The 23,876-nt window shown below is 52.7% G+C and overlaps 2 protein-coding genes across 7 annotated transcripts in view; one reads left to right on the top strand and one right to left on the bottom strand.

The window, feature by feature from the left end:
* SIRPA (signal regulatory protein alpha) overlaps window positions 1-18,638 on the bottom strand; it is a 44,021-nt gene extending 25,383 nt beyond the window's left edge. For 2 of the 6 annotated variants that reach the window (XM_032295640.1, XM_032295641.1), the window contains exon 1: window positions 17,435-17,855. In XM_032295640.1, the coding sequence (XP_032151531.1) occupies window positions 17,435-17,513 (79 nt within the window). In that variant the 5' untranslated portion in view covers window positions 17,514-17,855. The other 4 variants (XM_032295635.1, XM_032295638.1, XM_032295636.1 and 1 more) reach the window with 4 other exon arrangements.
* On the top strand, window positions 17,512-21,688 carry LOC116562624 (translation initiation factor IF-2-like). Its single transcript, XM_032294887.1, has 4 exons — window positions 17,512-17,548; window positions 17,622-17,829; window positions 18,075-18,899; window positions 21,389-21,688. The coding sequence occupies exons 1-3, from the start codon at window positions 17,512-17,514 to the stop codon at window positions 18,883-18,885; spliced, it is 1,056 nt and encodes a 351-aa protein (XP_032150778.1). The 3' UTR covers window positions 18,886-18,899; window positions 21,389-21,688.
* Window positions 21,689-23,876: the final 2,188 nt, after the last annotated feature.

Below are 23,876 nucleotides of genomic sequence, written 5' to 3' on the forward strand. Positions count from 1 at the left end.
ACCCACCTTCCCTGGACCCCCATTCCACCATCCACAAAGCGGGGTCCGGCATCCACCCAGCACAGTCGTGAGGACCCTGACGCAGTGGTATGTCTGCTGCATAGGTGCTGGTAAGTTTTCATTCCTATTCCTGTTGTTATCACATAGCTATATCATCCATCTACTTGATTTTCTCTGGATTGTCATATTCCCAATAGTAGGATGTAGGATCCACAAGGGACTGTTTCCAACCTCCAGCCTAAAACAGTATCATCGATAAAAATATGCAGAATGAATGTGGTAACGAGTGAATGAAGGAAGGATTTCGTTGGCTCCATGACCCTGGGCAAATCTCCTCTTCATCTGCTAAATAGCATTGATACTGGCATATCCAGGAGGGAGTGCAGGCCTGGAGCCCGGGACTGAGCCTGGCTTGCAGTTATTATTATCCTTATCAATAACACCACACGGGGCTGTGAGTCAGCAGTTGGTGAGGGAGCAGGAGGCGCAGGAGAGGCTGTGGAGTCAGGCGTGCAGCGTGTTGGAGCAGGGCTATTCTTGTGGTGCAGCCGGAGGCCTGTAATCACACCCCAGGCAGGCGACAATAAAATCTGGAGTTGTGTAGGGCTGGCTCCCCCATTTTTTTTTTTTAGCTCCTCTCAAGCTCTCTCCACCAACTGCAGCCAGATTTAGGCGGCTTAATTAATTAGCTAGTGTTTATAAAGCGTTTGAAGAATTTTAAAAGTGCGACGTAAGTGCCAAATATTATTTTAATCTGTGTATGTGTGTGTTTTTTCCAGTAGAGAGTTTTTTTTTTTTTCTTTTGCCCCTTGCTTTCTTTTTCTCTGCAGGTTCTGTTCTAGGAAGCCAGGCTTGTTAAAAATCACTCTTGGTTCTGGGTCTGGCGTCACTCACTGGCCAAATTGTTTCCTGCTCTCTCTTGCCCTCCTGGCAGAGGATGTGGCCGTCCAGGGGCCTGAACCGTCTCAGGGAGAGGAGAGCGGCTGGGCAGGCATTCTCACGCGCTGCTGGTGGGAGTGGAAACTGGAACATCCTCTTGGGAAAGCAGTTTGGCAGGATGAACCAAAGGTGTGAAATCTGTTCAGCAGCCTTTGCCGGGCTGCTCCATGAGGACGTAACCCCAGATATGGAGTAGCTTTCCTGTGTAACGATCTTAAAGGTGTTGGCAAAAACCCAGACACCCAATGATAGGGGATGGTTAAGTGAATTACGGCCTATCCCCTATGTGAAATTATAGGCAGCCGTAACAAGCCATTACCATGAAAACAGCGGCCATATAGAAATTTTCATGGCATAATTTTAAATAATATTATGTTTATGCAAATAAAACCTGTTCATTGCAAAGCATTTAGAGAAAATAAAGAAGTATAAAAACAAAGTAATGATCTCACAGAATACCATCAAAGATAACTGCAATCAACATTTTGATGTAGTGAAAATATGAGTGAAGAAAAACAATCTAACATCATACCTTTAGGCAACTAAGAATACGTGTAGACATTTTGCTTCATTCACTTAAGTGTTTGTGTGAAAATAAAAAATTGAAAGTATCCTAATATTCAAGGAAAGGAGATTGGCTAATCCCATTACAGTGAATCCACTTTCGCAGCTATCGGCTAAATCTATAGCCATGAAAATGATGGTACAGAATTACAATGGAGGCCAGGCGCAGTGGCTCACCCCTGTAATGCCAGCACTTTGGGAGGTCAAGGCGAGCAGATCACAAAGTCAAGAGATTGAGACCATCCTGGCCAACATGGTGAAACCCTATCTCTACTAAAAATACAAAAATTAGCTGGGTGTGGTAGCACATGCCTGTAGTCCCAGCTACTCAGGAGGTTGAGGCAGAAGAATCGCTTGAACCCAGGAGCGGAGGTTGCAGTGAGCTGAGATCACACCACTGCACTCCAGCCTGGTGGCAGAGCGAGACTCTGTCTCAAAAAAAAAAAAAAAAAAAAGAATTGCAATGGAAATGTGTTACAAGACCAGAGTCTTTTACCAAGTGGTGGATTCAGTGTGATCCCAAACTCAGTTTTGGGAAAAAAAAATGATATTAAGGATTAGCCATAATTGATTTTGAGTGGTAGATTTACATGAGATTTTGCTCATTTATGTTTTGTTTGCGTTACTTTTGTAAGAAGAAAAAGATGAAGAAAAAACTCTATTCTCAGTATGATCGTAACTTTGTAAAATAAAACTATATATAAACAACTGGAGGGTACCATACAAAGCTATAAAATGTAACTCTCTTTGGATCATGAATCTAGACCTCATGAGGTTTTTCTCTTTTCTTCCCCTTCTACTTTGGGCAATTTTCAGATTCTCTAAATTGGATGAACATGGAAGAATATTTATAGTATCTTATTTTGTTTTTTAAAAAAAACCTCTACATGTAATTATGCATGTTACTTATGTGTATTGTTTGAATGAACCTCCCCTCCGGGGATTTAGTCTGTTTGGTTCACCGCTGTTTTCCCAGCTCCTGCTACTGTGGTTGGCAAGTGTAGATGCTCAGTAAATATTTACTGATTGGTCAATCGCATGTCTAGAGAAAAAGGCTTGCAAGGGCGGTAAGTTAAACACGGCACTGTTGTGGTGTGCTACATCTGGGAAATGGGACTAGGTGGGAGGCGGTGGGCATGTTTGCTTATTACTTTATAATAAATAATATATTGTATTTTTTGCAGCGAACATTTATTGCTTTTAGAAAAAAAGTAACGGAAGAAAACACATGAAGAGGTTTCCTAGGGAAGAAGTCAGCACAGTGGGTGGTAACCATGTGTTTGCTGTAAGAGGAACTCGGCACAAGGTGGTGAGTGCTGCATTCTGGATCCTTCCCTGTGCCAGGCCCTGAGCTAAGGGCTGTGAAATGGCTGTGTCCTTGGCCTCATGGAGCTTCCACCCAGAGACAAAGATAGATTTCAAAGAAATCACTCCAATGATTATCTGGAGCGTACCTAACCCCCTTGGGCAAGAGGCTCCTGCTGGCATCTTAGAATCCATCACCTGGCCCCTTCCTGTGACCTGCTTCTCCAGCCACATCACCTTTCTCTTCTTTGAATTGGCCAAGGAGGCTGCGACACCTGCCTCAAATACCACCGAGAGATGCAGTAAGATGGGGGCTGAGAACCGACCACTGGGGCTTAGAAGATATATTTGATTGCATAAAAAACAATGTTTGTGTGTGGCTTGAGATTAAAAGGTGAAAATAATTTTCATAAAGAATGAAAAAAAATAAGCATGGATGCTTTCTATTCTCTTTTCTCTTTTTTTTTGAGACGAAGTTTCACTCTTGTTGCCCAGGCTGGAGTGCAATGGCACGATCTTGGCTCGCTCCAACTTTTGCTTCCCAGGTTCAAGTGATTCTCCTGCCTCAGTCTCCCAAGTAGATGGATTATAGGTGCCTGCCACCATGCCTGGCTAATTTTTGTATTTTTAGTAGAGACGGGGTTTCACCATGTCGGTCAGGCTGGTCTCAAACTCCCAACCCCAGGCGATCCACCTGCCTCAGGCGGCCAAAGTGCTGGCTTACAGGAGTGAACCACCGTGCCCAGCCTGCACGGATGCTTTTCCTAACGGAAAAAAATCAACTTAGAACAAAAATCAACTTAGAACCAAAGCTTGAGGTGGGGGTGGGGAGGGCTGCCTTGCCCCTGGGTGTGAGTCCTCCAGAAGCCTGCCTCATGGGGCGGGGAGAATGCAGCTAACAAGCACATTTCCCAAGAGCCAGCCTTGCCCAGGCGGGTACTCACTGTCATTGCATGGAAACCTGCCCATCCCCTGGAAGCAGTGGGCCACCACAGCAGAAGCCACAGGGACAGGTTGGAAGCCTCCTGTTTGGATTCCTTGTAGATTCTTTGTTTCTACTCAAGGAGCCCCAGGGCTGGGAGGCTGTGGCCAGAGCTCCGGCAGTGTACAGCGCTCAGCATTCTAAAGTGGCTGCAGTGATCACCAGCTCCCTTCTTCCCTCACCGTTATTGTTATTCACCATCCTCCGAAGGCGGCGATTTCCACCCTACGCATATAGCAGCTCCTTATCAGGGCCTGCCTCTATCTTCTTGGTGTGATTTAATGCTGTGTGCAAGAGTATGCAGTGCAGGTATGTGCAAGAGGACGCATGAACATGAGTGTGCATTAAAGAGGGTGCTCACAGGGTGCAGTACCGGACCTTGCAATAAACATGTGAACATGAATGTTCATTAAAGCCGATGAATACAGGATGTAGTACAGGGCTGTGCAATAGAACACATGAACATGAGTGTTCTGGGTGTGCCTAAGAGTATGCACATGAGTGTACAGAGCATGAGCACCTGCACACACATGTATACACGGGGGGGCATGAGGAGTGTGAAAGAGACGTGCCTTTGTGTCGGAATATGTGCCTGCAGCACAGGAGTGTGTCTGAATGGGGGGCTAGGGATCATGGGCGTGGGCATGTGAGTTGTGTGCAGGAAAGTGTGAATCATGGTGGCCGGGGCATGTGTGGGAGGGTGTGAGTGTGTGGGAAGGTGGCTGCAGGAGTGGCATGCACGTGCGTGTGGGGGGGCGTGTGTGTGTGGAAGGTGTGTGCGGGGTGGCACGTGTGTGACAGAGTGGCGTATGCGTAAATGTGACTGTGAGGGTGTGTGCACTGACAAGCAGGGAGGCGTGCACGCACCACTATCTGTGTGCACCCCATGTGTCTGTGAGCCCGTGTTTGGGAGTGTGTCCAGCTGGGAATGCGCCTGGCATAGATGAGCTTACTGTGTAAGTTTCCACAAGCACAAGGGTGATGGCGGATGTGGAGAGACACACTTTCCTCAAGTCTACCATAGGTTCCTGGTGATCAACACCCTAAGTGGCATCTGTCTAGGGTCCTGCCCTTGATAGGAGGTGCTGATCTTTCTACAGCACCTACTTACTAAGTGCCGGCCACAGGGCCCAGCAGTGGACAGGCTAGCCCAGAACCATCTGCTGGAGCCATGATCCCATGCAGGGAGGCAAAAGGCAGCTGGGGCTGCATTCATGGCTGGGGCTGCGCCAGTGGGTAGCTGCATGGAGGCCACAGTTCCCAAGAAGAGAACTTGGGGCTCCAACAGCCATGACTACACAGCGATTTCCTCTGGAGTCAGAATGATTCATTCATACCCTCTCAGACCTCGCTCTGCTGCCAGGCCCTGGCCTAGATACCACAGAAAACAGCTGAGTAAGACAGGCCCCTACCCTTGAGAATATCTTAGCACGTGGGGCCATCCTGGACACGGACAGCGTTGGCCGTGCACGTGGCGGTCGATGTTGCAAAAGGAGGCTTGGGGATGGGGTCCTGCAAGAGGGTGAGACCCAGGAAGACTTCCTGGAGCTGGTGGCCCCTAAGCTAGGTCTTAAAGGCTGACAGAGGCTAGGGTGAAGGAAGGTTCAGAGGTGACAGGGTAGAGTCCTTGGAACATGCTCACTGGCTGTAAGGAAGCTGAGATGGGGCCTGGGGCTGTGCTAACACAGTGCCCTGAAGGATGGTTTTGGCTGTGCATCTGAAGAGCAGGCCAGCACTGGGAGCATTCTGCTGGCACCACTGGATATACCCATTGGGCAAGGACAAACCAGGTGCTGCGGTAGAAACTACTACCTGCACTGAAGCCACCAAAAGTGGGGATGCATGTGGCCTGGTAAATAAGCTGAGGGCTGGCCCAGGGACTCAGGGTTCCCACTCTTTTACCCTCACTCTGGGTAGCTCTGAGAACTCAGTGCTGTGCCACATCTTTGCAGAAAACGGGCAGACCCTGGTGGCCCTTTCCATGCAGGAGGTAAACATCTAGAGTGCCAAGACAGTCTGAAGCTTGGGCTCTGGGGCCAGATGACCTGTATGTCTTGTCTCTAGCAGGGTGACTCGGCAAAGTCATTTTTCTCTAAGCTTGTTTCCTCACTTGTAAGCAGGAAATGCAGCCCTCTCCCTCCCCAGCTCAGAGGCTCTGTGGTTAGAAGGGCTGGACTGAGAATGAGACATTTCCTTGACTCCTTTTCATCCGTGTCCCACAACCCATCTGTTAGTAGATCCTGCTGGCTCCACTTCCAAGACGTGGCCAGACCCAGACCTCTTCTTACCACCCTGACTGGGCCACCATGCTGACCTCCCTGCCTCCGCCTCACCTACCAGTCACTTTCCCCCAGCCGCCAGAGGAGCCTCTAAAACCTAACTCAGGTGATATCCTTCCTTTATGCAAAACCCTCCTGCAGCCCCACTGCACTCAGAGTGAAACCCAGAACTTCTAGTGGCCCCGGGGCCCTACAGCCTTTCTCTTCCCCAGTGGTGCCAGATTCTCCACTCAGCGCGCGGCCTTTGCACTCGCCATTGTCTCTGCCAGGCACTCTCATCCCTAGACATCCATGCGTCTGGCTCCCTCACCTCCTTCAGACCTATCTGAGAGGCCTTCCTTGGCCCTTCTGTCTAAAACACTATCCACCTCAATGTCCCTGGCGTAATTTTTCTATATATCATCCCCACTCAAAAACTATGCATTTCCTTGTTAATATTTTAAAAGCGTCCATCTCCCTATCCTAGACTCACTTGAGAGCAGGGACTGAGTTCTGTTCCCCAGGGTTGGGGCAGAGCCTGGCACTGGTTGAAGGTATGTTTTGGTTTGGATTCCAACTCTGCTACCCATGAGACTCTAGGAAATGTCTCAACCCCTCTAGACCTCCGGCTCTTTATCGGTAGAATGGGTCTGATGATGATGGTGGTGGTGGTGATCATGATGATGATGATGATACTATGATTGTTCTGAGGATGACAGGGGCTTGCATGCCTGGCCCAGTGTAAGTACTCAATGCAGAGCAGCTGTCACCATACAGATGGGTGTCTAAAGATGAAGGGGACGACAGATGACCACGTCCTTAAGCCTGAGAGGCTCAGGATCCTCTCTGAAGCTGAACCAGCTCCGCCTTGATGCGTGCATGAGGCCCGTCTGGCGTGGACCTGTGAGCAGGCTGAGCACACTGCTGGCAAGGAGGCAGGGAGGACAGACAGCACTGGGAGCCCTAAGAAATGATTGCTGGGTTCAGATGGAGCCGGGAGGTGAGGAAGTGATGCTTGTAGTGTGACCCTGTTTGCAAAGTGGCAGGAAAAGAACTGCAAATCTGTGTGCAGTATAAATACCTTTTAGACTTAACAAGCTTTGGGAGACCAGCAGAGGCTGGGAGAGCAGGCAGAGATATGACATCTACTAGGCTTGGTGCCTTGACAACCTAAGGACCTTCTTTCCTTCTCCCCATTTTGCAGAGGAAGAAACTGAGACCTGGAGTGAGGGCTGGAGAGGCTGAGAGGTCGGGAGGTCCTCCCAACCTCCAGGCCCCAACCATTGCCCTGAGACAGGCCCTAGTGCCACACAGCCACACTTTCACAGGGGCAATGTATGGGTTAGGTCAGATAACCAGAAGCCCTCAATAAGCCCTCATGACATCCCAGCCCAGAGTGGCAGGTGCTATTGTCACTGTCTCCTCCTACAGGTGAGGAAGCAGAGCCTGGAGAGGCAGGTAAGTGGCAGAGGTGGGATTCCAACACTGGAGACTGGAGCCACCCCATGTGATCACTTCTCCCTGTGACGGGTCCTCTCCAATTCAGGCTTCTGGATTCTCAGGTTGCCAAGGATGCGCACACATTTTCCCAGCCGAGATAAAGGCCCCCTTAAAAGCGACACGCATTTATTAAACGACATTTGCCAAGGTTTCAGCACACTCGGCTGCTGGCAGCAGACAGTCTCCGGACTGACGGGATTTTTCCCCAAGCTGACACTATTCACTGATTCCTTTTATAGAGCATTTTGCAGCTTGCAAAAGCACTTTCCACGGCTCTTAATTCCTGAACCCTCAACAGTCACCCATGTGGGAGGAAACAGTGTTAGCAGTTCCATTTTGCAGATGGGAAAACAGAGGCTCAGCGCTGGGAAGACACCTGCCCCAGAGCACACAGCCAGTAAGCGGCACACGCTGGACTCCAACTCAAGAATGTGCCCCAAAGCAGACGCCCCCTCCATGGCCTCTCCCGCTAGAGGAGTCTGTGGAGTCATCAGGACAAAGGGCCAGGCAGACATGCAGGCTGGAGCATCAGGGCTGGAAGGGACCTGCAAGAGAGGAACCGAGCTTCCCTTTCACAGAAGGGGAAACTGAGGCTGAGGGGGCGGAGAAGTGGGTTTCAGGTCTCCTTGCTGGCAAAAGATAGAATGGGGACCCCACCTGCTTTTAAATTCCCAAACCATAAAATGATGACAATTACATAACAGCAGTAACGACAGCTAATAGGCACTGATGCCACCTGAGCGAGACAGGGCTCAGGGAACCTCTGCAGGAACCCAGTAAGATAGGGCTGTCACCACCCCCATTTCACAGAGGGCCGGATGTGAAGCTTGGGAGGCACCACCATTTGGCCAGGGTCACAGGGCTGCCGAGCGGTCTGGCTCCACCTCCCTCTGTCCTAACCCCCACCACGCACTGGACTGTCTCATGCAGTGACCCTCTGGGGGAGGCTAACCTCAAGGTGGGCCCTCCAAACCAATCCCCAGCCAAGAGTGCAGAACTAACTGCGTCACGTTTCATGGTCTGCAGCACCTGATCATTCATCACGGTGTCTAAAGTGGGGCAAGCAGTTTGTGTGCCAGAATTCTAAGTACAAATTCTGGGGTTTCTTGGCCGCCTCCTCCTACCCCACCTGGCATTGATATCTTTGTGCTTCCTGATAGTTTAGGGCTCTTTATGACAGCTTGATGGGCAGGGAATTGTGGTATGATCCCGGCCCCGGCCACAGACGTAGGACTGTGTGGTAGTTAGGGAATAAGCTTTGCTTGTAGAACCTCAAAACTCCACGCCTCCTCTTTAAAAAGGGGAGTTTAGCACCCACCTTGCTCTTTCATTCAATTACTATATATTAACCCACCTACTGTATGCCAGGCCCTGTGCTGAGGTCCTAGGAGGCCCAATGGTGAGTAAGAGCCATAGCCCATCTCTCATGCAGCTTATATCGTAGTGGGGGAGACAGGGCTGAAATAATGAAATGAATTAATCTAGAAATAGATAGGAGCACTAGGAAACAGGCAGATTTGGCCCAGTGACAGAGACTCACAAGCGAGAACCTCTTTCGGAATGGGGTGGTTGGGAAAGCATCCGAGGAAGGTTGGGAAAGCAACCTTCCTGCTATCCCCATGGCCTCCCACAGTGCCCAGAAGAGACAGCCAGTGCAAAGGCCCTGGGGTGGGAAAGAAGCTGGTGAAGATGAGGGCCAGAAAGGAGGCTGCCGAGGCTAAAGCCCAAGGGAGGAAGGAGAGTGGTAAGAGGTGAGGACGAAGAGACAGACATGGTCCAAAAATGCCATGAGGTAAGGACCTTTGATTTTATTCTAAGGGCAGTGGGAGCCCCCAAAAAGGTTTCCAGCAGGGCCAAAGATGACTTGATTCACTGCAGCAGCTGTGGGTGAAGAACCTGAAGGGGGCAAGGGTGGCCATGGACAGGAGCAATGAGGATGCCGCAGCATTTAGGGGGCCTAAATCCTGGCTCTGCACGTAACAGCTGTGTGACCTTGGGCAAGTCACTTTACTTCTCTGAGTCTTAGTGTCTTCATCTGTTCAGTGGGTTAATGGCATTTCCCATCTCACAGAACCATGGTGAGAATGAAATGAGAGAATGGATAATAATCCTGTCGCAGGCCAGACGTGCTCTGCGTCACGTGCTCAGTGAGCCAGATCCTGCTGCCTGGCCCTGACCTCTGCTCACTCCCCCACCTCTTCTCCTTTCACTCCAGCCCCACTGGCCTCTTTGCAATTCTTAGAACATACAAGCTCATTCCTGCCTCAGGCCTTTGCACCTGCCATTCCTCCCACACGGAGGGGTTTTTTCCTGCTATCTCCATGGCTACTCCTCCATTTTCTTTTTTCTTTTTTTTGAGATGGCATCTTGCTCTGTCACCTAGGCTGGAGTGCAGTGGCATAGTCTCGGCTCACTGCAACCTCTGCCTCCTGGGTTCAAGCGATTCTCCTGCCTCAGCCTCCAGAGTAGCTGGGATTACAAGCACATGCCACCATACCCAGCTAGTTTTCATATTTTTAGTGGAGACAGAGTTTTGCCATTTTGGCCAGGATGGTCTCGAACTCCCGACCTCGTGATCCGCCTGCCTCAGCCTCCCAAAGTGCTGGGATTATAGGGTGAACCACCGCACCCGGCCTTACTTCTTCATTTTCTTCAGGCGTCTGCCCCTCAGAGAAGCCCTCCCTGTCCTTACTGACCTTCTCCCTTCGCTCCTGCTTTTCTCCCCAGCTACCTGGCATCATTTGTTTACTTGGATGTGTTTTTTCTTCCTCACTAGAATGTCTGCTGCACGAGAGCAGGTGTTTTTGTCTGTCTTGTTCACATTTGTATCCTCCAAGCACCTAGAGCCATCCCTGGCACATAGCAGATGCTCAAAAATATTTGTTGCATGAATATTTACAACTAAAATGACCCTAGTAATGACTGCAAAGTGGTTAAGGGTTAAGTGAGGAGTAGAGCCTGGCTTTACCTCTCACTGGCTGTGCAGCCTGAGGATGGGCCCCACTTGGCATTGGGGAGCCTCAGTGTCCTTATCTGTAAAGTAGGGATGAAGGACCATGCTATTTGGCTCATGGTGAGGATCAGACAACAGCACACATGAAGGGATGTGGAGAGAGTATTGGTGGGTGAAACGATACCCCATGTCTAGCTTTGCGATATCCCCCAATTCTCCTCTCCCCAGCAGAAGTGAGGGGCAGGGGACAGGCATGGTAGACAGTTGATCAGTGTCAAAGCTGGGGCTCATTACGTCATTCCTTCTCATTCTGCATATGTTTGAAATTTTCCAAAATAAAAAGATAAGGAAGAGCTAACACATGTTCAAGGCTCAGCTTGTGCCGAGCACATCATGTACCGAGTATTTCCTTCCACCACGGGCTTCCATTTCTGGAGAACACCGACGGTCGGCTTGAAGAATGGAGCTGTAGAAACGGCGCTGGTCCCACCACCCACCTGCTCCAGCCGTCCCTCCTGGCTGGGGGGCCCATCGCTCACTCCCAGCTTCCAATCTCCCTCCTGATCCGAGCACCTGAGCTCCTTGGGCTCTTGGCGCTAATCTGCAGCCATCTAACACCCTGCGCCCCCGAACGAATGTGCCAGGAAATCTTACAGACAGAAAGAACCAATTCTGCAGCGTTTCCAACTTCCACCTCAGCTGTTTTGCATCTCTCTGGACTGAGGGCCTGGCAAGACACCTGGCAGGGAAAATCCATCTTGTGGAGGGCTTCATCAGAACACCGGCCCCAGGAACACCAGAAGTTAACAGGAAAGCAGTTTCAGCTGTGAAAATAGATGCTTCCTTCTCCAGTATGGGGATGGAGACGCACCTTGGGGACACGCTGCCCTGACCTCATAGGAAGGTGCACTGACAGAAATACGAGACGAGGCTAGGTACAGTGCTTCACGCAGGTAACCCCAGCATTTTGACAGGCTGAGGCACGTGGATTACCTGAAGTCAGGAGTTCAAGACCAGCCTGACCCATACGGTGAAACCCCCGCCTCTACTAAAAATACAAAAATTAGCTGGGCGTGGTGGTATGCTCCTGTAGTCCTAGCTACTGGGGAGGCTGAGACAGGAGAATTGCTTAGACTCAGGAGGCGAAGGTTGCGGTGAGCCGAGATCATGCCACTGCACTTCAGCCTGGGTGACAGAGTGAGACTCCGTCCCCACTCCGCCCGCCCCCCAAGAAAAAAAAAACTGCCTCGCTTGAGCCCGGGAGGCAGAGGTTGCAGTGAGCCGAGATTGCACCACTGCGCTCAAGCCTAGGTGACAGAGCAAGATTCCATCTCAAAAAAAACAAACAAACAAGAGAAGCACTAAGGGAGCAGGATGCCAGCACCACACCTGGGCCTCAGTTTCCCTACCTGTCAAGCAAGCCTCAGTGACGGCTAAGGAATGGCACAACAGTTAACCACACAGGCTCTGCAATTAGGCTGAAAGTGGTTATCCAAATCTGAGGCTTACTGTGTGGCCCTGGGCAAGCTGCTTCACCTTTTAGAGCCTCAGTTTCCTCACGGATCGAATGGGTCTGAAGATGATAATGATGCGTATCACCAGGGTGGCTGTGAGTACCACCGGGGTCACACACACCAAGCACTGAGCCCAGGAAGCAGTGAACCAGATGGTTCCTATCAGTATACTTCAGTGTTTTCCCACGGAATTCGGGATCCTGTGAGGTTTCTGGCTTAAACAGTGGAAAGTTCCAGCATAGCCCAGTTTTAAAAAGCTTTGGCCTGGACCACAGAAGGCCTGGCGTTCCAGCCGTGCCGTGCCATGGATCTCCTGCGTGGGCCCGGCCAGTTTTTTTCTCTCTGTTCTTTTGGCTGCACAATAAGGCACTGGATAAAAGCACAGAGGGCTCTCTCAGGCCCCCTACGGCTTCCTAGGTCCGGGAATCCACAATTGCAGACCTGTGGATCCAGGCAGAGACACCTAGAGGCAGGCTGTGCCCACGGCGCTCACTCCCTAGTAACAGGCAATTAAATCACTCTAGCCTGGGTTTCTGCTCAACTTGTCCATCCCCCAACAGCATAAAAGCTACAGGGACGGCGGGCGGGGTGGTTCACGCCTGTAATCCCTGCACCTTGGGAGGGTGAGGCAGGCGGATCACCTGAGGTTGGGAGTTCGAGACGAGCCTGACCAACAAGGAGAAATCCCATCTCTACTAAAAATACAAAATTAGCCTGGCGTGGTGGCGCATGCCTGTAATCTCAGCTACTTGGGGGGCTGAGGCAGGAGAATTGCTTGAACCTGGGAAGCAGAGGTTGAGGGCTCAATGGCATGAGCCAAGATCATGCCATTGCACTCCAGCCTGGGCAAGAGCGAAACTCTGTCTTAAAAAAAAAAAAAAGCTACAAGGAAAATATCAAACTGAAGGACTTCGTTCACTGAATAGCCTTTGCTGTTTTTTAAGTACCCACTGTGTGTGAGAAACTATGCTAGATGCTTTATGAAAATCTCTTCCAATGTTATAGATGAAGAATCAAAACAGAATCAAGCCATGCTAATTACAACACTAGTTAATATATATTGAGTGCTTACTACATACAAGGCATGGCTTCCAGCATTATACATGCATCAACTTAATCCTTACAATAGAGTGATTAATACCATTCCTCTTTTACTGATGAGCAAAATAAGACAGAGATTTCTTCAAATTGTCCAAGTCAGTAGCAGGGCTGGGATCAACACCCAGGGGTCCTGGCACTGTCTTAGCACTAGGCTAGGTTGTCTCTCTGCGTGGAGAGGCTCCTCTGACCTCCGCCCAGGAGGCACATTAAGTTGAACCAGGAAGGGTGAGTAGGATTCGGACATAGGAAGACAAGGAGGTACAGGAAGGGCCTTTCTGATGGCAGGAACGGCACGGGCCGAGGCACAGAGCTCAGAGTTCAGCTGAGGGCATGGATCCATACAAAAGCGTTTACTCAACTGAGTGAGGCCGCATGCTAATGGGTGTTCTACAAATCAAACGCCTCTTGTTCAGGGAACACTGGAGTAAACGTGACCCAGCTCCGGATTCTACAATGCAGGACTCCTCAGGGTCTTTGAGGTGCTCGCGTGGCTGAGTGGCCAGTAAAGCTCTGGTGTGCAGGAAGGAAGCTTGGTTATCCCGCAGCATCTCAACAGGTCAGCTCGTTGGAAAACATGTGGCTGGAAATCAGGCCTGGCAGGGAGGAAGCCCAGGCCTCGCGGCAGCTTTGTGATTTTTTTAAAGAAAACTTGGACCCACTCAACAGTTTTGAGCTGGGGAGTGACATGATCTGAGTTGTGTTGACAGGCCAGAAATCTGAGCACATTTCAAAAGAGCTGGGGGGGGGGAGCCTTCCGTCAGTCCAAGACTACAAATAAGAAAATAACCTGTCGCACGGAGCCATTGGAAGCAGCAAGCGAGCGCGTGTGGGATCCGTACAACACTTTTAGACTCCCTTCCTCTCCCACACCCCCTCTCCATCTGTCGCAAAGGGCACCAGGAAGATGCAGGGAGGAATATTCCAGCTCTGGGGGCTCCAGAGCTCAGCAGCCCAGATGGGGGGCTCCTTACAGGAGCCACATCACCCCTCAAGCATTATCATTTGTGAGGACCAAGGGGCTGTCCGTGCTTCCACCCTCAGCAGGCTTTCCAAGAAATGCTTGTGACTTGGTCAAAACCTTCTGCCCAGAGAAAGAACTCTTCCACAATCCTCCACCCAAGCCCAGAGAGGGGCCTCTCTCACTCCCTTCCCAGCTTGGACTAAATCATCCTGATTAAGATGCTGATCTTCTTCCCTCAGAAGCCACCCAGTGGGAAGGCCAGCATCCAAAATCCTGGCTCCACTCTATCACTTATAAGTTACTTCCCCAGTTTGGGACTCGATTTTCCACATCTGCAAAATGGGGTAAGTGCCAACTCGTGCCTTGCGGATGAGATGATGCAGGTGCAGCACCCAGCCTGGAATGCCATTAACTATTTAATGAACGTTGGTTCTCCTCCCTTCTCTCAACACACGGTTCACACTGCACTTCACAGGTGCTGCGTGACTGCAAGCACAGATGTGAATCACCGTGAGTCTCCGAGGGGTTGGTAAAGGAATAATTAATGGCCAGAAAGTACTCCGAAAACACCGTGCCTTTAAAGGACCTTCCAACAGCCTGAGCTTGTCGTGCCAAAGCAGCCCTGCTCCGTTTTCTCTTCTTATGAAAGAGGAAGTGAGATTAACTTTACCGCTTAGGAAAGTACAGAGGAGCCCCAGAGTGATACCCTCTACCAAAGGATCAGAGAGTCACTAGGGACACCCCTGCTCCCCAGAGCCTGAACTGCAATTTGGCTTGGTCTCCTCCATGCCAGAGAGAAGAAATGAATGGGAGTTCATGTGAGGTCTTCCTGAGGGGGTGACTCAGAGGTCTCAGGGCCTGGCTGGGGCCAAGCAGGCATCCTGCAGGTTCAGTATCAGGCCCTGCTGACACAAAATCAGGTGCCAGATGTCCCCAAGCCGCAGTCCCTTGCCCTTCTCCCAGCCTCAGAATCTCCCTCAGTGCAGTTGTTTTAGGAAACAGGCCTCACATTGGGTCCAAAAACACAGGTTGGTGACTTCACTGGTATCTTTTTAGAATTTCCCTTTGGCAGCATTTGTGCTGAAAGCAATCTTTAGAAACTTCTTCCCTTGCCTCCCCCACCCAATATAATTCACATGATTGGCCCCCTCCCCCCACACAGTGATCATGTGAAGACACAGCAATCATGTGACACCTCCCAGGCCGACAGTTCTGCCTGAGACACTAGTAGTCATTCAATCCAAAGCTGCCTTCCTAAACCTGACATTTGAGTTTCTCACTCGAACAAATCCATTTTCTTAGAAAATTGGACAACTGCCTCCTTGTACCTTCCTACCCTCATATCCTGTCTCTCTGCTGCTTTGTTGTAAATTCCATGTCTGGAGCAATCGAGGGAGGGGCCTGAGGCCCCATCCTTCAGCCAAACCAGGTGACTTCCCTGCCCAGGCCCATGGTGTGAGCAGGACCCTGAAGAACACAGAGTGAAGGATGCTGGGAGGCTTGAGTTATGGTGGTCACACCCCGTCCCTTCCCCACCACGCTCCACCGAGATATTCATTCTTACCTCCCAAGATTTATTTATTTCAAAGCTAATCTTGGCCCCTCTGCTGCTCCCACTTTTTCAGGCTATTGATGCTGAATGGATTGGAACGGAAGTTTTATGGCCCAATCTTTACCATTTTATAGATTGTTTTTATAGGCAAAAGGGGGAGATGTGCTCACAAGAAAGGTGTTGGTGTTCCCAGCCAGTGCCCCGGGAAAGGCAGGCTGCCCAGCTGAACACTTGTTAATCAGCGTCACTGCTCATTTGCCAGGGACTGAACCACAGGCTCCTGGTCGGAGAAGGGTCTGGAATAGACATTTAGAAATCAACTCAGGCCCAATTCCCTGCTTCAGGAAAATTAAGCACTTGTAAGTGATGCTTGTGCATTTACAGGCCAGGAAGGATGGCAGGGCAGAAACTCGGACTTTTGCAGAGTACAAATGGCCGGCTCAGGCAGGAAGGAGCAGTCAGAGATGCCACTCACCGGAGAGACATGAACTGTATCAGTGCTTCCTTCCGCCCAGCAAGGACCCAACTGTAACCGAAAAGAATTGGGGGTGGGGGGTGCCTATGTGAATTCCTGGGTTTCAGGGGAAACTGCAGGGCAGAGAGAAGCAGCTGTCCACCCCCTCCCACTTCTCCTTCCACCCACTCTTTGCTAGTTCTCCCTTTTCTCCCTGCTATCAGATGGTTACCATCTCTAGGCAAACGCACAAGGGGGTGTTGGACACTGAGCTCATCCCTCCCTCCCTCCTCCAGGGTGGGAGGTACAGAGACCCCTCTGCCTACAACACAGCTTCAAGAGGACAAAAAACAAGATCCCCATTCTTCTATCCCTCCCAACTCCCTTAACGCCATTTCTCTGCTCTCCCCTGCCCCCGCCCCCACCCTCACCCAGTGCCCTCCCAGGAGACCCGTGGTTTTGCAAAACCCGTTTAAGAAGCAGGACACCTGAACGGTGACCTCACTCCTTGGTGAACACACACAGTAGCCTTCAGAGCCCGCCAGCCGGCGACAGCCAGGTGTTTGATGTAGGGCAAGAGAAAGACATGCTCAGAGCCACAGGTAACATCCCCGCGGAGCACCTGAACTGCAGGGAGCTGCCTGCAAGCTCGGGGAAGGCAGGAGGAAGTGGGAGCTGGGAGCGCCTCAAGGAGCAAGACCACCAGGGAGAGGCTTTGGCAACCACAGGGACAATCCACCGTGTTTTTACATAAGGATCTGTTGCTCGCAGCAGCTCGCTCTGGGGTTACCGCGGCCTCCCTGTTCCCCCTCTCCCGGGCACACACTAATACTGGTTTACTCTGCGCACCAGAGGGAGGACTCACTGTTTCCTAATTGCAACAGCTTGTCTCTGTTCCATTCCAGGCAGCGTTGGGAAGACCTCTGCCCTCACCTCCTCCCCTAACACCCTGAAGTCAAACATGTGGAAAGCAGACGTCCAGGAGGAGAGATTCTGGGGAAGCCGGACCGCCCTGCTCTGAAAGCCACTGTCAGTCAGCCTTCCCCATTGGACTGGGCAGGGGCTGAGTGAAGCAACTCAGCTCTTTTGTCTCAGTGCCCAGCACTGTGCACACAATCAGAGTCCACAGAGACAAACTCTCCTAGAAGAGACCTGGGTTCTACCCTTGGCTGTGTGACCTTGGGCATGTCGCTGGCCCTCTCTGGGCCTCAGTTTCTGCATCTGTAATCCTGGCTCCTGGCGTCTCTCCTCCTATTACTGCTCGGCATTAGCTGAATGGGTCCCAGTGCCAGTCTGAGAGGCCTGAGCCTGCAGTTTGGGGAGGGCAGCGGTGGGAAGCGGGGGTGCTTACCTGACCAGGCGCAGGACGCGGCGAGCAGCAGGCAGAGCAGCGGCCCGAGGCGGCCGGGGGCCGGGCCGGCGGGCTCCATGGGCCGCGGCTGCGGAGCGAGGAGGGAGAGCGGCCGTGAGTGCGCGTTCGGGCGGGAGCAGGCTGGAGCGGGGAAATGACTAAGGCTCCCCCTCTTCCCCCCTCCCAGCTAGGCCTCCCCCCGACTCCGGAACGGGCGCCTGGAGCGGCTTAGGAGCCGCCGTCACCGCCGCGATTTTTGGAGAGCACCACCCCCCCCCGGCCCCCAGGAGAAATCGAGAGACGGAGAAGGGAGGAGACCCCAAGCGCGCGAGAAATAAAGCCAGGGGTGGCCAGAAAGAGGCGGCAGGAGAGAGAAACAGACCCAAGGGAGCCAGGCAGAGAGCCAGAGACACAGAGGCGAGAGGGGGAGAAAGAGGGGGAGAGCGAGCGAGCGAGCGAGCGAGGAGTGAGCGAGGCGGCGCGCAGACCGAGACAGACAGCGCGGGAGAGAGGACCGCGCGGGCAGGGGCGAGGGGCAGCACGGCCGAGCTCGGCCGCGCAGAGCCGCCCCCGCCGCTGCCCACCTGCCCCGCCCGGGATCCTCGCAGCGCGGGCGGCTGGGCTAGCTCCCGGCCCGCAGTCGCGGCCGCTGCCCCCGCCCTCCTGGCAACCCGGCCCCCTCCCTTCTTCCCTCCCCCCTCCTCCCGTCTTCTCGCCGCCCGGGGAGGCTTCGGGGCTCCGGCCCCGCCGGCACCTTCTCGGCGAGCGAGCGCCCGCCTGCGCGTCCGCCAGCAGCGCGCCCCAGGGGAGGGAGCGAGGGCTGCGCGCTGCGCGCCCGGCCGGGGAGGGCAGCGTCGCCCCCCGCGCCGACGTCCGGGCCCCGGCACCCCCGCGCGGGCCCCCGACTAATGCCGGGGAGGCGGCCCCGCGAGCCGCCGCAGGCCGCTCGGGCTCGGGACGAGACTAGCCTCCGGCTCCGACAATGTGCCAGTTCAGGAGCCCGCGCGGCTCGTCCCCAGCCCCGACCCGTCCCGCTCTGCCCCTCCCTGTCCCTGCCAGGCTCGGACCTGCGCCGCCCGCGAGGGCTGGAAGGCACTGGGAGCGCCGCCGGGGCTGCCGAGAGGCCGGGTCCCCGCTCCACTTTGCGCAAACTTGTTTTTCTAAGGTCGGCGCCGCGAGCTGGCTACATCGTCTTCTTAAGGTGGACTGGGGAAGTTGCGGCCAACCTCCCCTCGCCTCCGGACTCCGGCCGCGCGCGGCTAGTACCCGCTGCCCGCTGGCGAGAGGCTGGAGGCGGCGAAGGAGTCGGGGAGTGGAGGCGCGGGGGTGGGGGGTGCCTGCCTTTGCCCCTCCCCAAGAGGCCGTGCCCCTGCGCCCAAAGCTGGACGCCCCTCTTGGGGGTGGGTGCGGGCCGAAGGGGCCCCGATCCTTTCAGAGCCGGGCCGAGGTGAAGGAAAAGGAGGAAGTAAGTGAACGCAGGGGGAAGGGGAGAGGAAGAAGAGAGCGATGGTCCAAAAATAGCGTGTGTGTAGGAAGGACTTCGGTGCCGCCTGGAAAAGAGGCGCGGGGAGGAGAGGGAGCGAGAAGGGGGCTGTGGCGGGGAACCGGAGTGGAAGGGCCGGGGGCCTTCCCGGGGAGGTGGGAGCGCCCTGGCCGGGTGTCCCGGTGATGGAGGGCAGATTGAGGGAGTGGGGAGGCCCAGGCCGGGGCGTGTGCGGGAGAGCGGGCCCCGAAGGTCTGGGTTCCAGGAGAAGGACAGGCCCTGAGGAAGAGGAGGGGAAGCGGAGCGGAGGCCGGTGGCCTGGAGTTGGAGAGGACAGAACCTTGGTTTTCCTGGAGGGAACACCGGGCCCGTAGCAGCCAGGTCAGTGACAGGGAGTGCCAGGGTCGTGGTCACCTGGCAGAAGAAGGCTCCGCACTGTGGGAGGAACACAAGTTCAAGACCCGCTGCGGATGGGAGGGAATTCTGCTGCCCACAGTGGCAGTTAAGAGGATAGGAATGATGCAAGGTGGGAGAAGTCTCAGCCCTGTAAATAGACAGAAAGTGGAGGCCCAGAGAGGGAGTAGGTTTGCTTAAGGCCACACTGCAAGGCCTGGGGTGGATCCAAGATTTGAATTTCTGATTCCCAGGCTAAAGACCTATGCAAAGTAACACCACCACCTCCCTTCCTGCCCCAAGTCTTTTGGTTAAATGCCTGGTCCTGATGTTGTGCTAAGACAGGGGGGCAGGGAGGGTGCCACGCTTGAGACCATGGACTGAACTCCCTGGGTTCAAATCCCATGGCTACTGTTATGAGCTGTGTGGACTTGGAAAATACCTTACCTCTTCTGTGCCTCAGCTTCATCTGAAACGAGGCCAGCGTGAGTATCAATTGTGAGGATTAGAGGAGTTAATATTCGTAAGACATATTAAAAAGAGCCTAGCACATACCAAGTGCAACATAAGTATTTGATAAATAAGTGAAGTGTTTGACAGCAGTCCTTGAGAACCCACAGGGATTGGGGCAGCATTTGAAGTGCAAGGGAATCTTCATTTCTTTGGGTGTGGGAGAGCACAACAGTGACCCACACAAGGTCCCTGTCCATGAGGAATTTATATTCTAGTAGAGGAGACAGATAAGTGGACAGCTAGAAATAATTAATGAACAGCAGAAGATTGAACTTAGAGAGGGAGAGGGGTGAGCATATTTAGATAAGAGGGCCAGTAAGACCTACCTGAGACATGAGTTGCTGAATCACAACAAGGGTCAGCAAGACAAAGATCTGGGGAGAAAGGTGTTCCAGGAAGAGGGCCCAAGACAGGGGAAGGCCCCAGGTGGCTAGGCCCCAGAGCACAACATAGAGGATGGGGGAGGGTGGGATGGTGTCCAAGGCTTGGGTGAAGAGCCTTCGTTTATTCTGCAGTTGGGAGACCCCTAGAGGATTTCAGCAGGGGAGGGCCATGTCTGATTTGTGTCTAAAAGGCCACTCTGCAAACATAGGACTGGAGAGAGGGGAGCGTGGATTTGCGCACCAATGAGAAAGGAGGTTGTTCTGGGTTATCCTGGTATCTGAGGTGGGGGCAGGGAAGGTCTCCAACTCTTCAGGCCGAATCTGGTCTAGACCATGAAGGTGACCAGGGAGGCTCCTGGGAAAATCTGTCACCAGACTCCATCTGGGGTAGGAGTGGAGATGGGGGCTGCTGATGAGATCAGAGAAGAGGCAGCTTGCTGCCCTGGACTTCCAGAAGGCTCTGCTGTTCACTGTTCCCCAAGACACACACACACTCACAAACATGCCTGGGGATTAGGAAACTAGGGATTAGGGAAGGATAATAATTGAAGCACCTGCTATTTATATATAGCACCTTTGGCAAAGGCGCTCAGCAGGGCTTCCCTACACGAGGGCTTTTCATCCACACCTCTCCCCCAGGACAGGGCCCTGACCCTTGTTCTCTGTCCACATAAAAATCATCCTTGGCCAACCTCAAACCTGAGAAGCCATTGAGACCCACGGGCCATGAGTAAACTGAGGTGAAGCGCAACTTGTCTGAGGCCAGAGATTATGGCAGATGATTGACATGAATCAGCCACCCCCACAGCAGGAGGTCTGGGCTGCCCTGTGTTAAAATCTAACTACCTTCATACATATTCATTCATACACTCAACAATATTTATTAAGCATCTGCTGGGTGCCAGCCACTGGGAATGCAACAGTTGGAAAAAAGATAAAAAATCCCTGCCCTCAAGGAACTGACGTTCTATTGGGAGGAAAAGAACCAATAAGTACGTGAAATGGGATAGGTGCTACGGGGTGGGGGCAATTAGCCAGGGAAGGGGCCCAGGTGTGCTGATGAGCGAGCTAGGGTGCAATTTTGAAAATGGATCAAGGAACGTCTCACTGAGGAGGTGAGATGGGAAGCCGGGGGTGGCGGCGTCCCTGCGTTTGCTGCTTGACTCTTCCTCTCACTCCTAGAGGGCACAATCTGTCAGCCAATCCTGCCTGCTGGGCCTTCCCATCACATCCAGAGCCGAACCACTTCTCAGCACCTCTGCTGCTCCCGCCCTCCGTCTGAGCCTCCACCGCTCTCACCTGGGTGCCCTATTTCCACCTGGTGCCTTCTGTCTATTCCTCAGCAGCCCGCGGAATCCTTGCACAGAAGTCAGATCACATTCCTTCCCTGTCGTCAAAGGAAGAAGACAAATGAGCACGAGTAGGAGAGGATCAGGGGCTTGGGAGCCAAGATTTTGCCAATTTGACTTATGCAAAAAAAAATTTGATCCTCAATCTTTTCATTTGTGAAATAGGAATAACAAAGTCTGTTATGAGGGGTCAATAGTGACAAGGATGTGAAAGCAGCCGTGATGTCATGGTGGGGCCCCTCTGGAGTTTGGCCTTTGCCTTTGGCACCCTCATGTATTCTAGGCCCTTTGAGATATGTTATCGTGCTGAAGCCTCAGCAACTCCAGGGGGTTCCCAGAGGTGAGGAAACACGTCCAGAGATAACACGACTTGACCAGGGCCACCCTGTGGGGCATGCTGGCACGTGCACAGCCCAGCTCCACCTGGTTGCAGCCCTGCCCACGCTCTGCTCCCCACTTTCCATAACCCTGGGCTGGCGTCAGCAGGCAGGCCTGCCAGACTGCCTTTGTGTGGGGCCGGTCAGGAGGCTGGAGTTGCCAACGACCTATTTTTTTGGGCAAGAAGAGCCATTTGGAGTTAGAGGTCTCAGCTGTGGAGCCAGAACAATAAAAAAACAGCATGGACTCCTGGGCAGCCTGGACCAGGGAACCAACTGGCCCAAGTGGAGCTGCTGATCAGGCTGGAGAGCAGGCGGGGCTTCTGGGACGGGAGATGGGAGTGGCCTTACTGAGCCCCTGCTGTGTCCAGTAAGGGTAATCTCAGTTGTGGGGTTTGTTTGTTTTTGTTTTGTTTTTGAGATGGAGTCTTGCTCTGTTGCCCAGGCTGGAGTGCAGTGGTGTGATCTCGGCCCACTGCAACCTCTGCCTCCCGGGTTCAAGCAATTCTCCTGCCTCAGCCTCCTGAGTAGCTGGGACTACAGGCAGCCACCACCCCGCCCTGCTAATGTGTTGTATTTTTAGTAAAGATGGGTTTCATCATGTTAGCCAGGATGGACTCGATCTCCTGACTTCGTGATCCGCCTGCCTTAGCCTCCCAAAGTGCTGGAATTACAGGCTTGAGCCACTGTGCCCAGCGTGAACTCAGTTTTCCAAATGGTAACAATTCCCATCTGTTTGGCATCTACTATGCTTTACAGACTTGTGACATTCATACCACACCTAGGAAGGGGAGCTAATAATTCCCTCATTTTACAGATGAGGCAGCCGAGACTTCAGGAGGCCTCTGCTCACATGCCACCTCCTCGAGAGGCCTTGCCAGACCACCCTGTTAGGCACCCCCACCCCTGCCCAATATGCCCTACCTCTTCCCAACTTTATCTCCATAGCCTGCATCACAACCTGCTAATATTGTGTGTCTCACTGCATTTTGTTTGTCTCCCTGACTAGCTCCAGGTCAGTTTACCCTAGTGACTTGCAATCCAGTGGTCTCTCAGACTAGCCACCTGGGGCAAGTTATTTTGATGATCTGCGCTTCCTTTGGGCTAATGATAGGACCCTGCCTGAGAGGTTTCCTCTAAGGGTTAAATGAGTGATTATAGGTACAGTGTTGGCCACTGCCATTGTTTTGTCCTAGACCTGCAGCCCCAGGGTCTTCAAGAGTAAACAGGTTGTCAATAGATACGTATTAAATTTAAAAAGTGGGCTGGGCATGGCGGCTCACACTTGTAATCCCAGCACTTTGGGAGGCAGAGATGGGAGGATTGCTTGAGCCCAGGAGTTCCAGGCTGCAGTGACCTATGATTGCTCCACTGCACTCCAGCCTGGGCAACAGAGCAAGACCCTGCCTCTAAAATAATAATAATAATAAATTAAAATAATAAGTAAGTAAATGAAGTGCTCTGCCTACGATCCGATCACAGGATAAGGAGTTGGCACAGCCTGGATTTGAAGGTGGGTCTCTATGAGCCTGCGCTTCTATCCATCCCACTTCAAAGTCGCTTCTCCATAGGCCTCCCTCTAACCACAGCTGCACAGGAATCAGAGCTTTGGTTCTACAACTTGAGCTGACAGCAACAGCCCAGGGGGATTGTGAAAACACTGATTCCACGGCCCTAGCCATGGAGTATCTGATTCAGTTGGTCTTAGGTAAGGTCTGAGAATTTGCATTTCTAACAGGGTCCCAGGTGGTATTGACGCTGCTGATTCAGGGATCACACTTTGACTGCCATTCAGGCCAAGGTGAGGCTCCTTTGTAAGCCCAGCCCCAGTTTCCCTGTTGGTTGGGGATCTGTCCATCTCTCTGGTTTCTGTCCAACCCTTACGGGAAAGGCAGAGGGCAGGACAGCCATGCGCTCAGAGATTGCAGCCAGTGCTCTGAAGCC

This window comes from Sapajus apella, unplaced genomic scaffold (genome assembly GCF_009761245.1).
Source record: "Sapajus apella isolate SASKATOON/1434 unplaced genomic scaffold, GSC_monkey_1.0 scaffold33, whole genome shotgun sequence".
Classification (NCBI taxonomy): domain Eukaryota; kingdom Metazoa; phylum Chordata; class Mammalia; order Primates; family Cebidae; genus Sapajus; species Sapajus apella.